The following is a 16,202-nucleotide window of genomic DNA, read 5'->3' as shown; positions in this document are numbered from 1 at the left end:
ACAAGTACAGACAGTCATGGAGGAATTTGAGAAGTTGATGCCAGTTTCTACGAGTGCTGCAAAGCAGTAAGAGCAGCGACAAAAGATGTTTCTAGTTCTTACTCTTGCTGGGCTTCCTAATGATCTTGACTCAGTACGCGATCAGATTTTGGCTAGTCCGACTGTCCCCACAGTTGTTGAATTATTCTCTCGATTACTTCGCCTTGCTGCAGCACCAAGTCACCCAGTGATCTCATCACAGACACTTGACTCATCTGTTCTCGCATTCCAGACAATGGACAATTGGGCATCTCATACTATGGAGAATAGACGAGGAGGAGGTTGTTTTGGAAGATCTAGACCCAAGTGCTCTTATTGTCATAAACTTGGACACACTCATAACGTGTGCTATCCTTTACATGGTCGCTACCCAAAAATGCTTATGTTGCTCAGACCGAGACTACAGGTAACCAGGGATTTTCTTTATCTGAAGGGGAGTATAATGAGTTCCTTCAATATCGAGCAAGTAAGCAGACATCTCCACAAGTAGCCTCTGTTGCTCAGACTGATACTTCTGTTGCTGGTAATTCTTTTGCTTGTGTTTCCCAGCTTAGTACTCTTGAACAATGGGTTGTGGACTCAGCCACTTCTGATCATATCTTTGGCAATAAATCCCTTTTGTCAAATATTGCGTATTCACAGTCTCTTCCCTGAGTTACTTTAGCCAATGGGTCTCAAACTAAAACAAAAGGAGTTGGAAAAGCGAATACCCTACCCTCTGTCACTCTAGATTTCCATAGTCTGATAGATCTTTTGAAGAACTGATTAATCGGACGAGAATAAAGATAGAGTCCCGTTCTACATGTCAATACCGTGCTTTATGTCCCTGATTGTCCTTTTAATCTTACATCTGTTAGTCGTTTGACTCGTGCCCTCCATTGTGGTATATATTTAACAGGACTTGAATCAGAAGGCCTTTACTACCTTAACTCACTCACTTCCTCCAAAGCATGTCTAGTTACAGATCCTCCGGACCTAATTCACAGACGTTTAGGACATCCAAGCTTATCCAAGCTTCAGAAGATGGTGCCTAGTTTGTCTAGTTTATCTACATTAGAGTGTGAATCATGTCAGCTCGGGAAACATACCCGAGCCTCCTTTCCTCGTAGTATTGGGAGTCATGCAGAGTCTGTTTTTTCTTTAGTTCATTCTGATATATGGGGTCCTAGTAGAGTCAGTTCAACCTTGGGATTCCGTTATTTTGTTAGTTTCATTGATGATCATTCAAGATGTTCTTGGATTTTCTTAATGAAAGATCGTTTTGAATTGTTTTCTATATTCTAGAATTTTTGTGCTGAAATTAAAAATCAATTTGGTATTTCTATTCGCACTTTTCGCAGTGATAATGCCTTAAAATATTTATTCTCTCAATTTCAGCAGTTTATGACTTATCAAGGAATTATTCATCAGACCTCTTGTCCTTATACCCCTCAGCAAAATGGGGTTGCAGAGAGAAAGAGTAGGCACATTATTGAGACTGCTCGCACACTTCTCATTGAATCTCATGTTCCGTTGCGTTTTTGGGGCGATGCAGTTCTCACAGCTTGTTATTTGGTTAATCGGATGCCTTCATTTCCCATCCATAATCAGATTTCGTATGCAGTATTGTTTCCCTAGTCACCCTTATACTCTGTTCCCCCTCGTGTTTTTGGGAGCACTTGTTTCGTTCATAACGTAGCCCCTGGGAAAGATAAGTTAGCTCCTCGTGCTCTCAAGTGTGTCTTCCTTGGTTATTCTCATGTTCAGAAGGGATATCGTTGTTACTCAAGTGATCTTCGTAGGTACTTTATGTCCTCTGACGTCACATTTTTTGAGTCTAAACCTTTCTTTACCTCTTCTGACTATTCTGACCACCTTGATATATCTGAGGTCTTACCTATACCGACCTTTAAGGAGTCTACTATAGCTCCTCCTTCACCTTCCGCCACAGAAGTCTTACCCATTCCAACCGTCGGGGAGTCTAGTGTGGCTCCTCCTAGACTCCCCGCCACAGGAACACCACTCTTGACATATCATCGTCGTCCGCACCCAGCATCAGGCCCAGCTGATTCACGTCCTGCACCTGACCTTGCTCCTACTGCAGACTTGTCTCTTCTTAGTACACCGATTGCACTTCGGAAAGGTATACAAACCACCCTCAATCCTAATCCCCATTATGTCGGTTTAAGTTATCATCGTTTGTCATCACCCTATTATGCTTTTCTATCTTCTTTGTCCTCTGTTTCCATCCCTAAGTCTACAGGTGAAGCATTGTCTCATCCAGGATGACGACATGCTATGATTGACGAGATGTCTGCTTTACATACGAGTGGTACTTGGGAGCTCGTCCCTCTTCCTTCAGGTAAATCTACTGTTGGTTGTCGTTGGGTGTATGCAGTCAAGGTTGGTCCGGATGGTAAGGTTGATCGTCTTAAGGCTCGTCTTGTTGCCAAGGGATATACTCAGATATTTGGGCTCGATTACAGTGATACCTTCTCTCCCGTGGCTAAGATAACATCAGTCCGCCTTTTTCTATCCATGGCTGTTGTTCGCCATTGGGCCCTCTATCAGCTGGACATTAAGAATGCTTTTTTACACGGTGACCTTGAGGATGAAGTTTATATGGAGCAACCACCTGGGTTTGTTGCTCAGGGGGAGTCTCGTGGCCTTGTATGTCGCTTGCGCCGGTACTTTATGGTTTAAAGCAGTCTCCTCGAGCCTGGTTTGGTAAGTTCATCATAGTTATCCAGGAATTTGGCATAACTCGGAGTGAAGCTGACCACTTTGTATTCTATCGACATTCTGCTTCGAGTTTCTGTATTTATCTGGAGGTCTATGTTGACGACATTGTTATTATCGGCAATGACCAGGATGGTATTACTAAATTGAAGCAACATCTCTTTCAACACTTTCAGACTAAGGATCTGGGCAAACTAAAGTATTTTCTGGGTATTGAGGTCGCTTAGTCTAGCTCAGGTATTGTGATCTCACAACGGAAGAATGCCTTAGATATTCTTGAGGAGACAGGAATGACAGGTTGTAGACCTGTTGACACTCCGATGGATCCGAGTTCTAAACTTTTGCCAGGACAGGGGGAGCCTCTTAGCGATCCTGCAAGATATAGACAGTTGGTTGTTAAATTAAATTACCTTACAGTGACAAGACCTGACATTTCCTGTCCTGTGAGTGTTGTGAGTCAGTTTATGGATTCTCCGTGTGATAGTCATTGGGATGCAGTTGTTCGCATTCTTCGGTATATAAAATCAGCTCCAGGCAAAGGTTTATTGTTTGAGGATCGAGGCCATGAGCAGATTGTTGGATACTCAGATGCTGATTGGGCAGGATCACCTTCTGATAGACGTTCTACTTCTGGATATTGTGTCGTAGTAGGAGGAAATTTGGTATCTTGGAAAAGCAAGAAACAGAATGTGGTTGCTCGGTCTAGTGCAGAAGCAGAATATCGAGCAATGGCTATGGCGACATGTGAGCTAATTTGGATCAAACAGTTGCTCAAGGAGTTAAAATTTGGTGAGATTAGTCAGATGAGACTTGTGTGTGATAATCAAGCTGCTGTTCATATTGCGTCAAATCCAGTGTTCCATGAGAGAACTAAACACATTGAGATTGACTGTCACTTTGTCAGAGAAAAGATACTCTCGGGAGATATTGCTACAAAGTTTGTGAAGTCGAATGATCAGCTTGCAGATATTTTCACCAAGTCCTTCACTGGTCCTCGTATTAACTACATATGTAACAAACTCGGTACATATGATATATATGCACTAGCTTGAGGGGGAGTGTTAGAATAGTTATGTAAATAGTAATAAATAACCCTAATCCCATATGTATTAGGAGTAAGACATGTTATGTATATATAGGGCTCATTGTATCATGTTTAACATATGAGAATAATATCAATAATATTTTCTCCTGTGCTTTCTCACATATACATTATTTGAAATTTTCCGGAGGCACATGCGACACCGCTTCATTCAAGGTGCATCTGTTCCTGCTCTCACGGTCCCACATTTCCACTCTTCTTCTCTGGGTTCTTTCTTTTGGCTCTAACTTCAGCTTGACTTTGATAGATGTTGAAAGATAATAATGAAGAGACGGTTATAATGAAGATAAATGAACAGAGATGAAGTTAATAATAATGAAGAGATGAACAAAGGATAAGGGGAAAATGACGAAGAGAGCAGGCTTGCGCTAGCTGCTACGAACACTGCAATTACTAACACATGTGATTGGTCGAGTTTTTTAGGAGAGAAAGGAAAGTGGTGGGAAGAGTGACCATTTAAGCATTCAATCAAATGACCTGTGACATAAATTAAGAATAACTTTCCAATTCTTCACTTCCATGTGGAGAGGTGAAGGAGTCCAAATTAAATCGACCTACCCCACGCCATACAGTTTGATATTTCCCAATCTGGATGAAGTGATTAGTGAAAGGACCGATAGCAGTCAAGAAAGATTTTCCTCTTTTTGGAGAAAAATCAAAGCTTGAAAATCGCATGGTGTAGAGAAACAGGGAGAGGGACCGGGACCGGGATGGGATATTTAGAGAAGAAACAGGGAAGAGGAGATAACAACAAAAAGCGAAAGCAGATGGATCCAGAGATAGTTTATAATAAGGTGCTCTAGAGCCCTTCTAATTATTGTTTCTTTGGAATATGGTAATTGACCCCCAAACGTTTCTGCTCTGCTCTAACCCTTCTGCCTTAAATAGCAACTAACCCCTTCCTTCTAAAAGGTTTCCATCAGAACGGCATCACATCTGGTGCATAATAGCCTCAAAACAGCATCTTATCTGGTGTATAATAGCATTCCCACCATCACTATGATTGCTTCTTTTCCTGTAATATAAACCAACTTCTTTGAGCAACAAAGTTTTATAATCCTTGGGTTTTTTTCTCTTCTTTGCAATTTTACCCTTTCACTCTATCCTTCTTGGTTTCCTGTCCAGACATTCAATCTATTTTCTCTTCAGTTATCCTTCTTCGGTATCTCATTTTGTTTTTCTCTGTTCCTTTTGCTTCATGTTCAGCAGTGATAAGGAGGGAGAGGTACTTGGGATGGCATCTGAATGCTGAGTGGATGGAGGTTGGAAAGAGGAGTGTGTAAGAAGATTGGGTGCTGAGGCAAAACAAGAAGGTGTGTTGGTAGGTTTGGGCAGAGAGTATACGACAAAAAAGAAGCTAGTTGGAGGGTGGAGCTGGGAGGCTGCAGAGGTGGGGAGAAGAAAGTGCTTCTTGTTTTTTTTTTTTTGTGTGTGTGTGGGGGGGGGGGGGGGGGGGGGGGGGTGGGCGATGGAAGAAATAGAAAAGAGATGAACTAAGAAAAGCTGGGAAGGGAAAGACTGGTGAAAGTATCTTGTTTGTCCTCATAATGAAACCAAATTGGAGTATCAAACTGCCACTGCCCGACCTAGAGGCAGAGGTCTACTAAGTTAAGACATATGCATGAGGTCCTTCTATGAAAATTTATGGCCTTAATTAAAGGGTGCTTTTGAAATATTTGTATTGTTTTTTATGCACTATAGACATTGATATTTATCAAAATGCATTTAGTGTCTATCCTGGCAGTTTTGAGGGCCTTATAATCTATAGTTATTTGGTTCAGGAGTTCAGTGTTGATGTTATTTTTTATTCAATGTGCAAGTGTGAACATTTAAAGTGGTTAGCTTTTTTGTTTTTTGGTTGATATAGAATATAATCTCTATGAAGATATCTTCCAGGATTTGCATACGCGTCTTAACAATCAAGGAATTTCTAATATGTGGAAACTTGAATTTTTCTGCGTGATCCTTTTGCAGGTATTCTAGAATGCCTCGGGAATTGTTGCCAACAGTTCTCTCTTCTATTCAAGCTAGGATTGAAGAAGGCTTTTTGTTCAGAAGTGACCAGAATATCCTATTGGTTAGTCCCAGTGGAGTTATGAGCTGTACATTTTTTAGGACCTGCTCATACAAGGAATGCTGAAAATCATTTATGAGATGTCAATTTACAGGCACCAATGAGCAATCATTTAGATTCAGCTAAACTTTGCCAAAAATGATATCCGAGGAACAGCTAGGAATTGTTTGGTTGAATATTGGATCTTGAGCGATTCATTTCATTCATGTCTAACCTATTGCATCTTATAGTTCTGTTTGCAAAGTTGTATTTATGTTTTTCTTTTCTTTTTGGGTTTGGTCTTTTTTCATCCACTTTTTTTTGGTGTCTTCTTTATTACTCCTTCGGTTCCAAAAAGAATGACACTATTTTCTTATTAGTTTGTTAAGAAAAAGCGCCTTTCTAAATTCGGAAGCAATTTAGGTTGAACTTCCCATTTTATCCTTAATGACAAGCTTTTATAGTTTTGTTTGCAAAGTTGTATTTATGACATGTTTAAGATCACAAACTTTGAAAGTCTAATAGCCACACTAATGTATGACATATTTAAGACCTCTAGTTTCAAAAGTCTTCATTTTTTTTCATAAACTCTGTGCTCATTCAAACTATGCCATATAAATTGAAATAGAAGGACTACTTTATTTTTTTAAGAAAGGTTACAAGCGAAACAAGGGGAGTACTTATTTGCTTTCTTTTTGCTTTTTTTTTTTGAAAGAGAGGCACTATTGTTTTCCTGATTGCATGTCTAGTTTTATAGTCTCTTATAATCCAAGGCTGTTTAACTTTGTTTGATGCCCATGACGCGCATGAGTGACTCCAAAACTTACCTTTCTGATTTTTTTATTTGCATTCGTCTTCAGATGGATTTACTTAACTGTCTGGATTCTTCTGTTTTACAATATCCTCAATCCTGAGGCTGTGTACGGGTTATTGTGTCCATAATATTTGAACTTTGGCACCTTAGTTGTCTATTTCACTTACTGGTTTACTGCTCTTTTGGATTGTGTAAAACTATTATCTTGCATTCACGCATGCACATTTTACCTATGACCATATATGCATTTTCTCTAAGTTCTACTGTTACCTTCTCAGACTTACTTCAAAGACAAAACAGAAGTTGAGAACCCTAGGTGTTTTAGCCCCCCCTACTTGGACAATTAAGTTGTTGAGTTCATTTCTTTTCGCCTGTTAACCCAGTTGAAGAAAATAGTGAAGCTCTTTCAAATCAAATCTCTTTTTAGCAGTAATAAACATTTTCTAACCTTTCTGTGTTTTACTTTTCATTTGGAAACACTGACAGATTCTTCCTTTTCTCAAATTTGTTACAGTATGCAATATTAAAAGCTCCTTCGGACATATTCTGTTGACATATACCCTCTGTTACTCTCTAATGCACCTTCTGAAATCCAATTAAAGTTGAGACAGACAGCCTGATGAAGCAATTATTTGAGCCTCTCGTTATTTTATAATCTACTGAAACTGTGGTTAGAGTAACTCTGTAACAATATAATACAGAACAACAAACAAAAGTGTCTATGTAGCTGCTTTATTCAAATGCATGGTTTTGTCTGCAGGCAACCGCAATCAACTGCTTGAGTGCAGCCTTGTCGGTCTCCCCGTTTTCAGTTGACGTCAGAGATATGCTTGTGGCAGAAGTATCAGCAGGTAGTCTCATTGTTCCCTTGGCTGAATAATCAGTACAACAATCTGCATGGGTTCAGGTTGTAACTACTGTAGTAAGCTTTTTTCCTGTTTATTATATTGATCAAGAGCTTTACATCGGGGGGTATCTAATTTGTCAACATGTTGGAACTTCTGCTTTAAGTTAGACAGTGCAAATGGTTCCTAAACTAATTTGCCGGTTAAACCTCTATAATAGTATATTTTTTTAAAAATTTCAGTAAACTGGCTGGTTATCGATCCAACTATTGATAGTATGCCTCTGTATTTGGCCTTTCAGGTTTCGTCAGTTCTCAGTCGAAGTCTGGCATTTTGTCTACATTGTTTCGATATTGTGAACCAGGAGTAAGCCCAGCTGTGGGCTTTGAGGCACTTCAGGTAATTGATCAGTCAATCCAGAAAGTGGTTCACTGATGATTTAGGTTTTCTTGGCTGTATGAAGTTCTACCAATTCTGCGCCCTTCTCCTTTCCATCTTTTGGTTAATTTATGGTCTCCTCTAATTTTACTAATAAATAAGAACTAAAACAGAGATGGTTGATAAAAGTAAGTAGTTGTAACAGTAGGATCCTAAAGAAAATTTTAGTTGCGTGCATTGAAATGTTTCCATTTCATACTTTTTCTAGGCTGTCAGATCTGTGGCACACAACTATCCTAGCGTGATGGTCTTGTGTTGGGAAAAGATTTCTCTTTTAGTTAATGGATTCTTGACCTTCTCTCCTGAGACGAGGTCGTGGAGGGACAATGTTGGAAACTTAAACGAGCCAATTGGAGAAAAAGTCATAACCGCGTCAATCAAGGTGAGATGCCTGCTTATGTTTTGGTTTTTCTTTCCTCTTTTTTGTGCTTCTTTTATCCTGCTTGTGTTACATCTGAAAGCACTGGCGACTTTATATTCTTTGAACGCAAAGTTCTTTTTTTCTTTTTTCCTTTTTTGTTTGGGGTGTCTGGGGGCTGGTAAGTGGCATCATGTTGTCAATTGCCAATTAATTCCTTCTGAAGCAATTGTTTCCTGCAATAGGATGAAAACGAAATGAAAAGTCAACAGGAATTAGGTGACTTATTCCAATCCTATCTGTCCCTGAAATTTACCGTGATTCAAGTAGCCTATGGAGCTAGAGTAAAAAATAATATATCTTCTTTATGGTTTATTACTTCATTGTGCGATGCAACCTCTAGGTAATAGTCACTTTTGATTTTTTTTTTTTTTTGAGAAGGTAACATATTGTATATTAGTATAACTACACAAAGGGTGTGTAGTCCCCTATATTTACAAGAAGAAGAGAGGAAAAACAACTCCTAATCCCTTGTCTTCTCACAAGGATTCTAGTACATCAAAAGTAGATTCAGGATCTTCTAAAATTTTTGCTTACACCAAAAACAACTCTTATTCACTTTTGATTTTTCTTAAAAGCATTATTCACATTTGTACATTTCAGGAAAAAAATAGGACGTTTATTTGTTTTCTTAAGCTATTGGTGGCTTTTAAAGGTACTTGATTGCTTGAGTCGAAAGAATAATTATCTTTTATTTCTCTTTGATGATTAGTAAGGTATTTTATTGTGATAAAGCATTGGAAGAATCACAGTTTTAAGGTGTATATGCATAAGCAAGATCGCAAAGAGGGTCCCATCTGAGAAATTAGTTTTAATAAGTGGTTCGCAGCTAAGAAGTTCAACCAATTATCTATGCAAATAAGGATATCATGGGCTTTCCAGAAATATATGTAGGGGAAGAAAGACAACCTCTGAATCTGGAGGAAAATAGTTTCATATCCATCGGCACTCTTATTTTCTGTTTTATTCTCTCCAACATTTTCAAATTACTTCCGGTGAATTCTTGTTTTCCTTTTTCTCACGACTCTTCAAACATTCCAGCTATACAATAAGTTGTTAACTTTATCGGTTTTACACAATTAACTCCCAACAATTTGAAGGCCAAAAACTGTTCTACGGCTATTCTGCAGTGTATTAGAAGGTGATCACATTTTTTCCTTCTTTGCACATGAAGCACCAAAACACATGGAAGTTATCGCTCTTAGATTTTAAGCTGTTAATATGGCACACCATGCACTCAATACAAAAAATTTCTTTTGTAGGGGTTTCCTGCTCTTTAAACTTGACCTAGGAAACAGTCCCAATAATTCTTTTTAGTGAAGCTCTATAGGACTCTACTGTGAGGATTCTCTTGCTTGGCCCCTTCCCAATTCAGGTGCTCTTTTACCTTTCCTTGACAGTTAGGAGGATGAGCAATGGAAAAAACTTTTTAATGTGCTCCAGCAATAGAATTCCTATTTACTGGAGTCCAATTGTCTTTTCTTGTTAACATGGCGTTTGGTAGTTGCATATTTTAGATTCCAGGGGTTGCACATGCCCTTGGCTTTCTTTCGAAAAATTTCATGGTCTACTCCCTTATAATTTTTTCCTCCTGCAATTCCAGTTGTGTTACAAGAACATGATGATCATTCTCTTCTCATTCTGCTAGTCAGCAAATAATGTATGACTATCCGCTTATCGGAGCGAAGGGCAAAGGAAAATGCACAGCTGGGTAGGATAGTGAGAAAAGGCATCAAGCTGCATGAAGCTTTCTGAAGCCATTAGTATTTGAATTGATAAAATGGTGTGCAGTTAATTAGAATCTAAGTGCTGGTTTAATTTTGATCCTTGTTTCAGAATCTGTTAGTTGAAAATTATCATAATTGTTGTATTCTGCTTAGCCGGGGTTAACGCGATGCTGGAGGGCTGGAGATAGATCCTAGAGTCTAAAGGTTTCAAGTTGAGCAGGACCAAAGCGGAATACTTGGAGTGGAAGTTGAGTGACAAGACTCATGAAGCGGACGTGGATGTGAAGCTTGATACCCAAGTCATCCCGAGGAGGGATAGTTTCAAGTATCTCGGGTCTATAATCCAAGGTAACAGGGAGATTGATGATGAGGTCTCCCACCGTATTGGTGCGGGGTGGATGAAACGGAGGCTCGCATCCGGTGTTTTGTGTGATAAGAAGGTGCCACCAAGACTTAAGGGTAAGTTATAAAGAGTGGTGGTAGGCCTACTATGTTGTATGAGGCTGAGTATTGGCCAATCAAGAACTCCCATGTTAGGAGGATGAAAGTAGCAGAAGTGAGGATGCTGAGATGGATGTATGGCCATACCAGGAGAGATAAGATTAGGAATGAAGTTATTCGGGACAAACTGGGAATAGCCTCCGTGGAGGACAAGATGCGGGAGTTGAGGCTGAGATGGTTTGGGCACGTGCAGAAGAGGAGTACAGATGCTCCTGTTAGGAGGTGTGAGAGGCTGGCCATGGCGGGGCTGAGAAGAGGTAGAGGTAGGCCAAAGAAGTATTGGGGAGAGGTGATTAGGCAGGACATGACGCTACTTCAGCTCATTGAGGACATGACCCAGGATAGAAGGGTGTGGAGGTCGAGGATTAGGGTAGAAGACTAGTAGGTAGTCGAGAGTTCCCCGTTCTTGTCTAGTAGTATTAGTAGCGCTCTTGTTTTTTTTTTCATATTCTTTGACCTCTAGTATTTGCCTATTATTTCGTTCACTCCATGTATCGTATTTCCTATTTGTTACTATTTGATGCTACTTTTTCTTTTACTTGTTGTTGTTGTTGTCTTTTTCTCCTTTTCCTTATCGTCCTTTGTCTCCCTCTTCTTTCTTTATTCCTCCTCTTTCTTCTTTGTCTTCTTCCCTTTTCTCTCTTTTCACCTTTTCTTGAGCCAATAGTCTATTGGAAATAGCCTCTCTACCTCGCCAGGTAGGAGTAAGGTCTGTGTACACACTACCCTCCCCATACCCAACTTGTGAGATTATACTGGGTATGTTGTTATATTCTGTTTAGCATTAGCAACTACAAGTTCCACCTGAAAAAAAGAAGAAAATGCTGCATTTAGAAGGGGTCGATTTCTTAACTGGTAATTGTATTATGTTCTCTGGAGGTTAGTGTGACATGAATGTTCTGCAGGTTTTGGATGAATGTCTTCGTGCAATCTCTGGATTTAAGGGGACTGAAGATCTTTCTAGTGATATATCACTTGATAGCCCTTTCACATCTGACTATGTCAAACTAAAAACAATCTCATCGGCTCCATCTTATGGGCCACATGATTGTGCAGTAAATAATGATGGAGCTGAAAAGCTGTCAGGAAGTGAGCAGTGGCTGGAAGCAATTGTCAGGCATTTGCCTCTTATCAGTCAGCATTCTTCTCCAATGGTTAGTTCATATATACTTTTTTCCAATTTCTCTAGATTTTATTACTCATACCATACTATAAGAAGTTAGTGAAGTAGGGAAAAGAAAAAGAAGTTGCACATTTAAAAGGCTCATTTGAATTCTGATTGCTGCGAAGCCTCTGAACTACTTTTACTGCCTACTCAAGTACTTATTGAATTCATGTATAAGTTCAAGAAAACAATCTTGTTTACGATTTTTAACCTGCAAGTGACTCATTGTTAGTATTCGTTGCCTTGTTAATGGAGAACCCATTAAAAGCTGCTAGGTAACTGTATGAATTGGAGCTGTTGATGTCCAGAATGGTAGTTAAAGGCACTTGTTTTCTGCTCTCATAGGGGGATATATACATAAATACCCACAATGAGAGCTCCCAAAGTTGAATATGCCTAAAATTGTAGGTCAATATATGTCACGCTCAAGTAAAGTGCAGTGGGAGTTGTGGCTGTTTCTTATATGGTGTAGTTATTTATTGTGTCCAAGAAGGTTAACAAGTTAAAGCTGCCTATGGTGTAGGTGTTCCCTTTATAACAATATAAGCTTTTAGATGAGATGATCACATAATTCAACAATATTTGTTCTCCCAGAATACTTTAGAGCATGCATGCTAATCATCAAATTGAGTTAATGCATAGAGATCTTGTATTAATCTCTCTCGTAGAAGTTTCCAGCCTGCTGTTCTGTGACTCATTTATTCTAATTACTTTGCTTTGCTCCTTTAGGTGAGGGCTGCCTCAGTTACTTGTTTTGCTGGAATTACTTCCACAGTTTTCTTTTCTCTGCCAAAGGATAAACAAGATTTCATCCTGAGCTCTTGTGTAAGTTTTTGCTACATAACTGATTAGTGCTTTGGCACTTTATCTTTTTTTTTTTTCCAAGTATACAGAACGATCATGACAATTCAAGTTGTACTTGCGAAATCTTCTCAGGTTAAAACTGCAAAAAGTGATGAGGTTCCAAATGTTAGATCAGCTGCTTGTCGTGCTATTGGTGTAATTGCTTGTTTTCCACACATTTTCCAGAGGTACTCAGAGTCATTTAGCCTTGGTTTCTCGTTGGAGGCATTATTTGAACTCTATTGAATTGTGTGACCACCTCATCTAGAAGCTTAAGCTTAAACTGTTAGAGAGAGTATATTTTAATTTACTTGTTATATTTTGTCTCCTAGGCTCTCTCATGTGTGCCTGATTCTTTTTCATGGGCCAAACACATGAACATGTTTTCTTCTTTTTTTTCCGGTGGCAGTGAGATTTGAACTCTGGCCTTTGCTTGCTTTGATACCATGTTGAATTGTGTGTCCACCTCATCTAAAAGCTTAAGCTTAAACAGTTAGAAAGAAAACATTTTAATTTATGTAGTTACATTTTGCTAGTCAGCAGACTCATTTACTCTCATTCTTTGTTAGCGAGTAAATATATGTTCCAATCTTGGCAGTGCAGAGCTTTTTGACAAGTTCATTTCTCCTGCTGTGCACAACAGTAATGATTCCTCAATATCGGTTGGTTTCAATATCCTGTTTTTGCATACCTTATCCTTTTCAACATATTAACCTAGTAAAAAGTTACAGGCAAACTTAACGTGCTAACTTTCAGGTACGCATAACAGCCTCGTGGGCTTTAGCTAATATATGTGATGCACTTCGCCACCATGTTGATGTACATGGATTTGAGAACTTCTCTTCAGGTCCTTTGAACTTCTGAATGCTTTTAGATCTTTTTGTTGTGTAACAATACCTTTAGATGTCTTATTGCTCTTCTATATGAATGATTCAACAGTGAGTTCGCGGTCGATCTCCTTGCTGATGAACTGTGCTTTACACCTTACAAACGATAATGACAAGGTAAGCCATGCTGTTAGCTATATCTGCTACTTCCAGTTCTTCTTTCTTGACATTTTTGTCATGTTAGCTATCACAGTTTACCATTTATATCTCATGTTTTGTGATATCAGGTCAAAGCAAACGCCGTAAGAGCATTGGGTAACCTTGCAAGAGTTGTTAGGTTTTCAAGTCGATCGTGTGCTTATGATAGGCAAGCAGATTCAATGGTCGTATCTTCTGAGGCCAAGCCCACAAAAGATTTGTCCGTTTGCGAGGATCTGGGAGGTTGTCCAAGTGCACATAACACTCCCTTGGAAAATTTTAAATGGCTTGAGAAGATGGTGCAGGCATTTATTTCATGTGTTACAACTGGAAACGTTAAGGTATTTTTTCTCCCTCATAGTGCGCATCAGGTAAAAAGCAAAAAAAGAAAGAATGAAAAGGAATAGTAGATATCATACCCTGAATTACATGTGTCCTCCAAGTACAGTAACTGCATACTTAAAGGGGTTGGCATTGGTATCAGGTACAATGGAATGTTTGCTACTCATTGAGCAACTTGTTTTCCAATCCAACATTGAAGCTGGAAAACATGGTTTGGTGAGTACTTCCTAACCTTGTCCTAATCTTCTATTTAGCATGTCTTTGTTTTCTATTGATGTTGGATGGCCATGTCATTATGCCTAGAGATGTTGGATGGCTTTTGTTACACGATTCAGTATTTGGCATCCTCGTCCTCAAAAACCCATGTCAACTTAACAGAAACATTGCTAGGTAAATTGGTTTCAGATTGTGGGAGTTACATGGATATATCCAACCTGGCGAGCCAAAGAGGATGAATGGATAAAGTTGAGGACCAAGTTGATTATCTCATCTCTTGGGTTCCTTAATGAATCTCATCCAAGGCCTTTTTTGGGTTTTAGTGCCATAAGTAGAAGAGAGTATAGACGAAAATAACATCTACAAGTTTCATAAGAGAGGACCTGGTTACTTCTATGGGTCTGATTATATAAGTGGATATTAGCAAATTCAAGCACCATTTAAACAATATTTAAAAAAAGTAAAAGATGATGCAGGTGCAGAGGCACATGTCTGAAGGATCAGAAAAGACTGCCTAAATGTGAAGGGTGATACACTCAATTCCCTAAAACATGAAGTCAATAAATGGAAAGAATTAAAAAGTTTGGGGAGCAAAATGAAAAACCAGTTCAAAACCTATATTTTGGCAATAGGTGTATCTTGATTTACATTAATCCCCATTTTGTAAGAGCTACATAGAAATATACCATTAATAGAACTATACTACCTGTCATATTTTTTCTCTTTGTTTCCTTGACCATGCTAATTGATAGTCACTACTTGTTTTAAGAGATGATAGTCCGAAGCAGATAGGTTGCATAGGACTATAGGAGTTGTCATCTTACTAAACCATGCTTAAAAAAAAAAAGGTAGCCTGATGCACTAAGCTCCTATTATGCACGGGGTCCAGGGAAGGGTCAGGCCACAAGGGTCTATTGTACGCAACCTTACCTTGTATTTCTGTAAGAGGCTGTTTCCACTACTCGAACCCGTGACCTCCTGGTCACATGGCAACTAGGACTGTATTCTGGGCCGGGCCCGGGCCTCGTGGGCCTGGGCTCTAGCGGTCCCGGGTTTCGTGGGCTCAATGGGTGGAACCGGCCCGTGACGGGCCTAAGCCCATATGGTCTTGGGCTAAACGGGCCGGGCTCGTGGGCTTCGCGGGCCTAGCGGTTTTTTTTTTTTTTTTAAGGCAATTTCTTGTAGTATCATGGCTATATTAAAAATATATATGTAGTATATATGTAGAAATCTAATTATTAAAGTGCTTGACGAAAAAGAAAAATAACAAAACAATAGTAAAACACTAAATTGTCATGCATAATAAATTAATAACAAAGTACAACATGAAGCATAAATACGTCTAATAATTTTGAAATAACACAAATTGTTGAAAAAACCTTAAAGACGAATTCTTGGATAAATACCCTCAACACAATGCTTTATATGCCTCCTTAAAGTGCCTGTGGTTTGAACAATACTAAAATTTAAGACTCTTCCACAGTTCTTGCACTTTAATTTTTGGCCTTCTTCATTTTCTTCAACCACTTCATAGTACTGCGAAATAAATAAGCGTACTCTTTCCGAACGAGGCATGATGTAACTTGAAAATTAAGATTGAGACTTGAAGTCTTGAAAATTGGAGATTGAGAGATTGAGAGAAATTTAGAACGAGAAATGAGTATTGAGTATTGAAATGAAGAAGAGGGAGGGGGGTATTTATAGTGGTAGAGAAGGTTAGTTTTGTAAATTGAAATTGAATTTTGATTTTTGAATTTTGAATTTTGAATTTTGAAATTTGAATTTTGAAATTTTGAATTTTGAATTTTGAATTTTGAATTTTGAAAAATCTTACCATGTTGTATGGAATTGAATGTTGGCCGGTAAAGAACTCACATATCCAGAAGATGAAAGTAGCAGAGATGAGGATGTTGAGGTGGATGTGCGGGCATACAAGGATGAATAAGATTAGGAATG

General features: G+C 38.9%; 1 protein-coding gene across 10 annotated transcripts in view; it reads left to right on the top strand.

Annotated features, from left to right (window-relative positions):
* The window catches only part of LOC107822815 (uncharacterized), a 55,669-nt gene that overhangs the window by 28,962 nt on the left and 10,505 nt on the right, over positions 1-16,202 (top strand). For 7 of the 10 annotated variants that reach the window (XR_012701952.1, XM_075236691.1, XM_075236692.1 and 4 more), the window contains 11 exons: positions 5,834-5,936; positions 7,487-7,577; positions 7,873-7,970; positions 8,218-8,391; positions 11,561-11,809; positions 12,550-12,645; positions 12,757-12,851; positions 13,262-13,325; positions 13,420-13,510; positions 13,603-13,667; positions 13,778-14,029. Coding sequence is in view for 9 of the 10 variants with exons in the window: in XM_075236691.1 (XP_075092792.1) it covers positions 5,834-5,936; positions 7,487-7,577; positions 7,873-7,970; positions 8,218-8,391; positions 11,561-11,809; positions 12,550-12,645; positions 12,757-12,851; positions 13,262-13,325; positions 13,420-13,510; positions 13,603-13,667; positions 13,778-14,029 (1,378 nt within the window). In the remaining variant the exon portion in view is untranslated. Of the gene's footprint in view, positions 1-5,833; positions 5,937-7,486; positions 7,578-7,872; positions 7,971-8,217; positions 8,392-11,560; positions 11,810-12,549; positions 12,646-12,756; positions 12,852-13,261; positions 13,326-13,419; positions 13,511-13,602; positions 13,668-13,777; positions 14,030-14,172; positions 14,247-16,202 lie in introns of all 10 variants that reach the window. The other 3 variants (XM_075236697.1, XM_075236700.1, XM_075236698.1) reach the window with 1 other exon arrangement.

This window comes from Nicotiana tabacum, chromosome 18 (genome assembly GCF_000715075.1).
Source record: "Nicotiana tabacum cultivar K326 chromosome 18, ASM71507v2, whole genome shotgun sequence".
Classification (NCBI taxonomy): Eukaryota; Viridiplantae; Streptophyta; class Magnoliopsida; order Solanales; family Solanaceae; genus Nicotiana; species Nicotiana tabacum.
The sequence above is the reverse complement of the archived record's forward strand: the minus strand, read 5'-3'. Positions and strand labels throughout refer to the sequence as shown.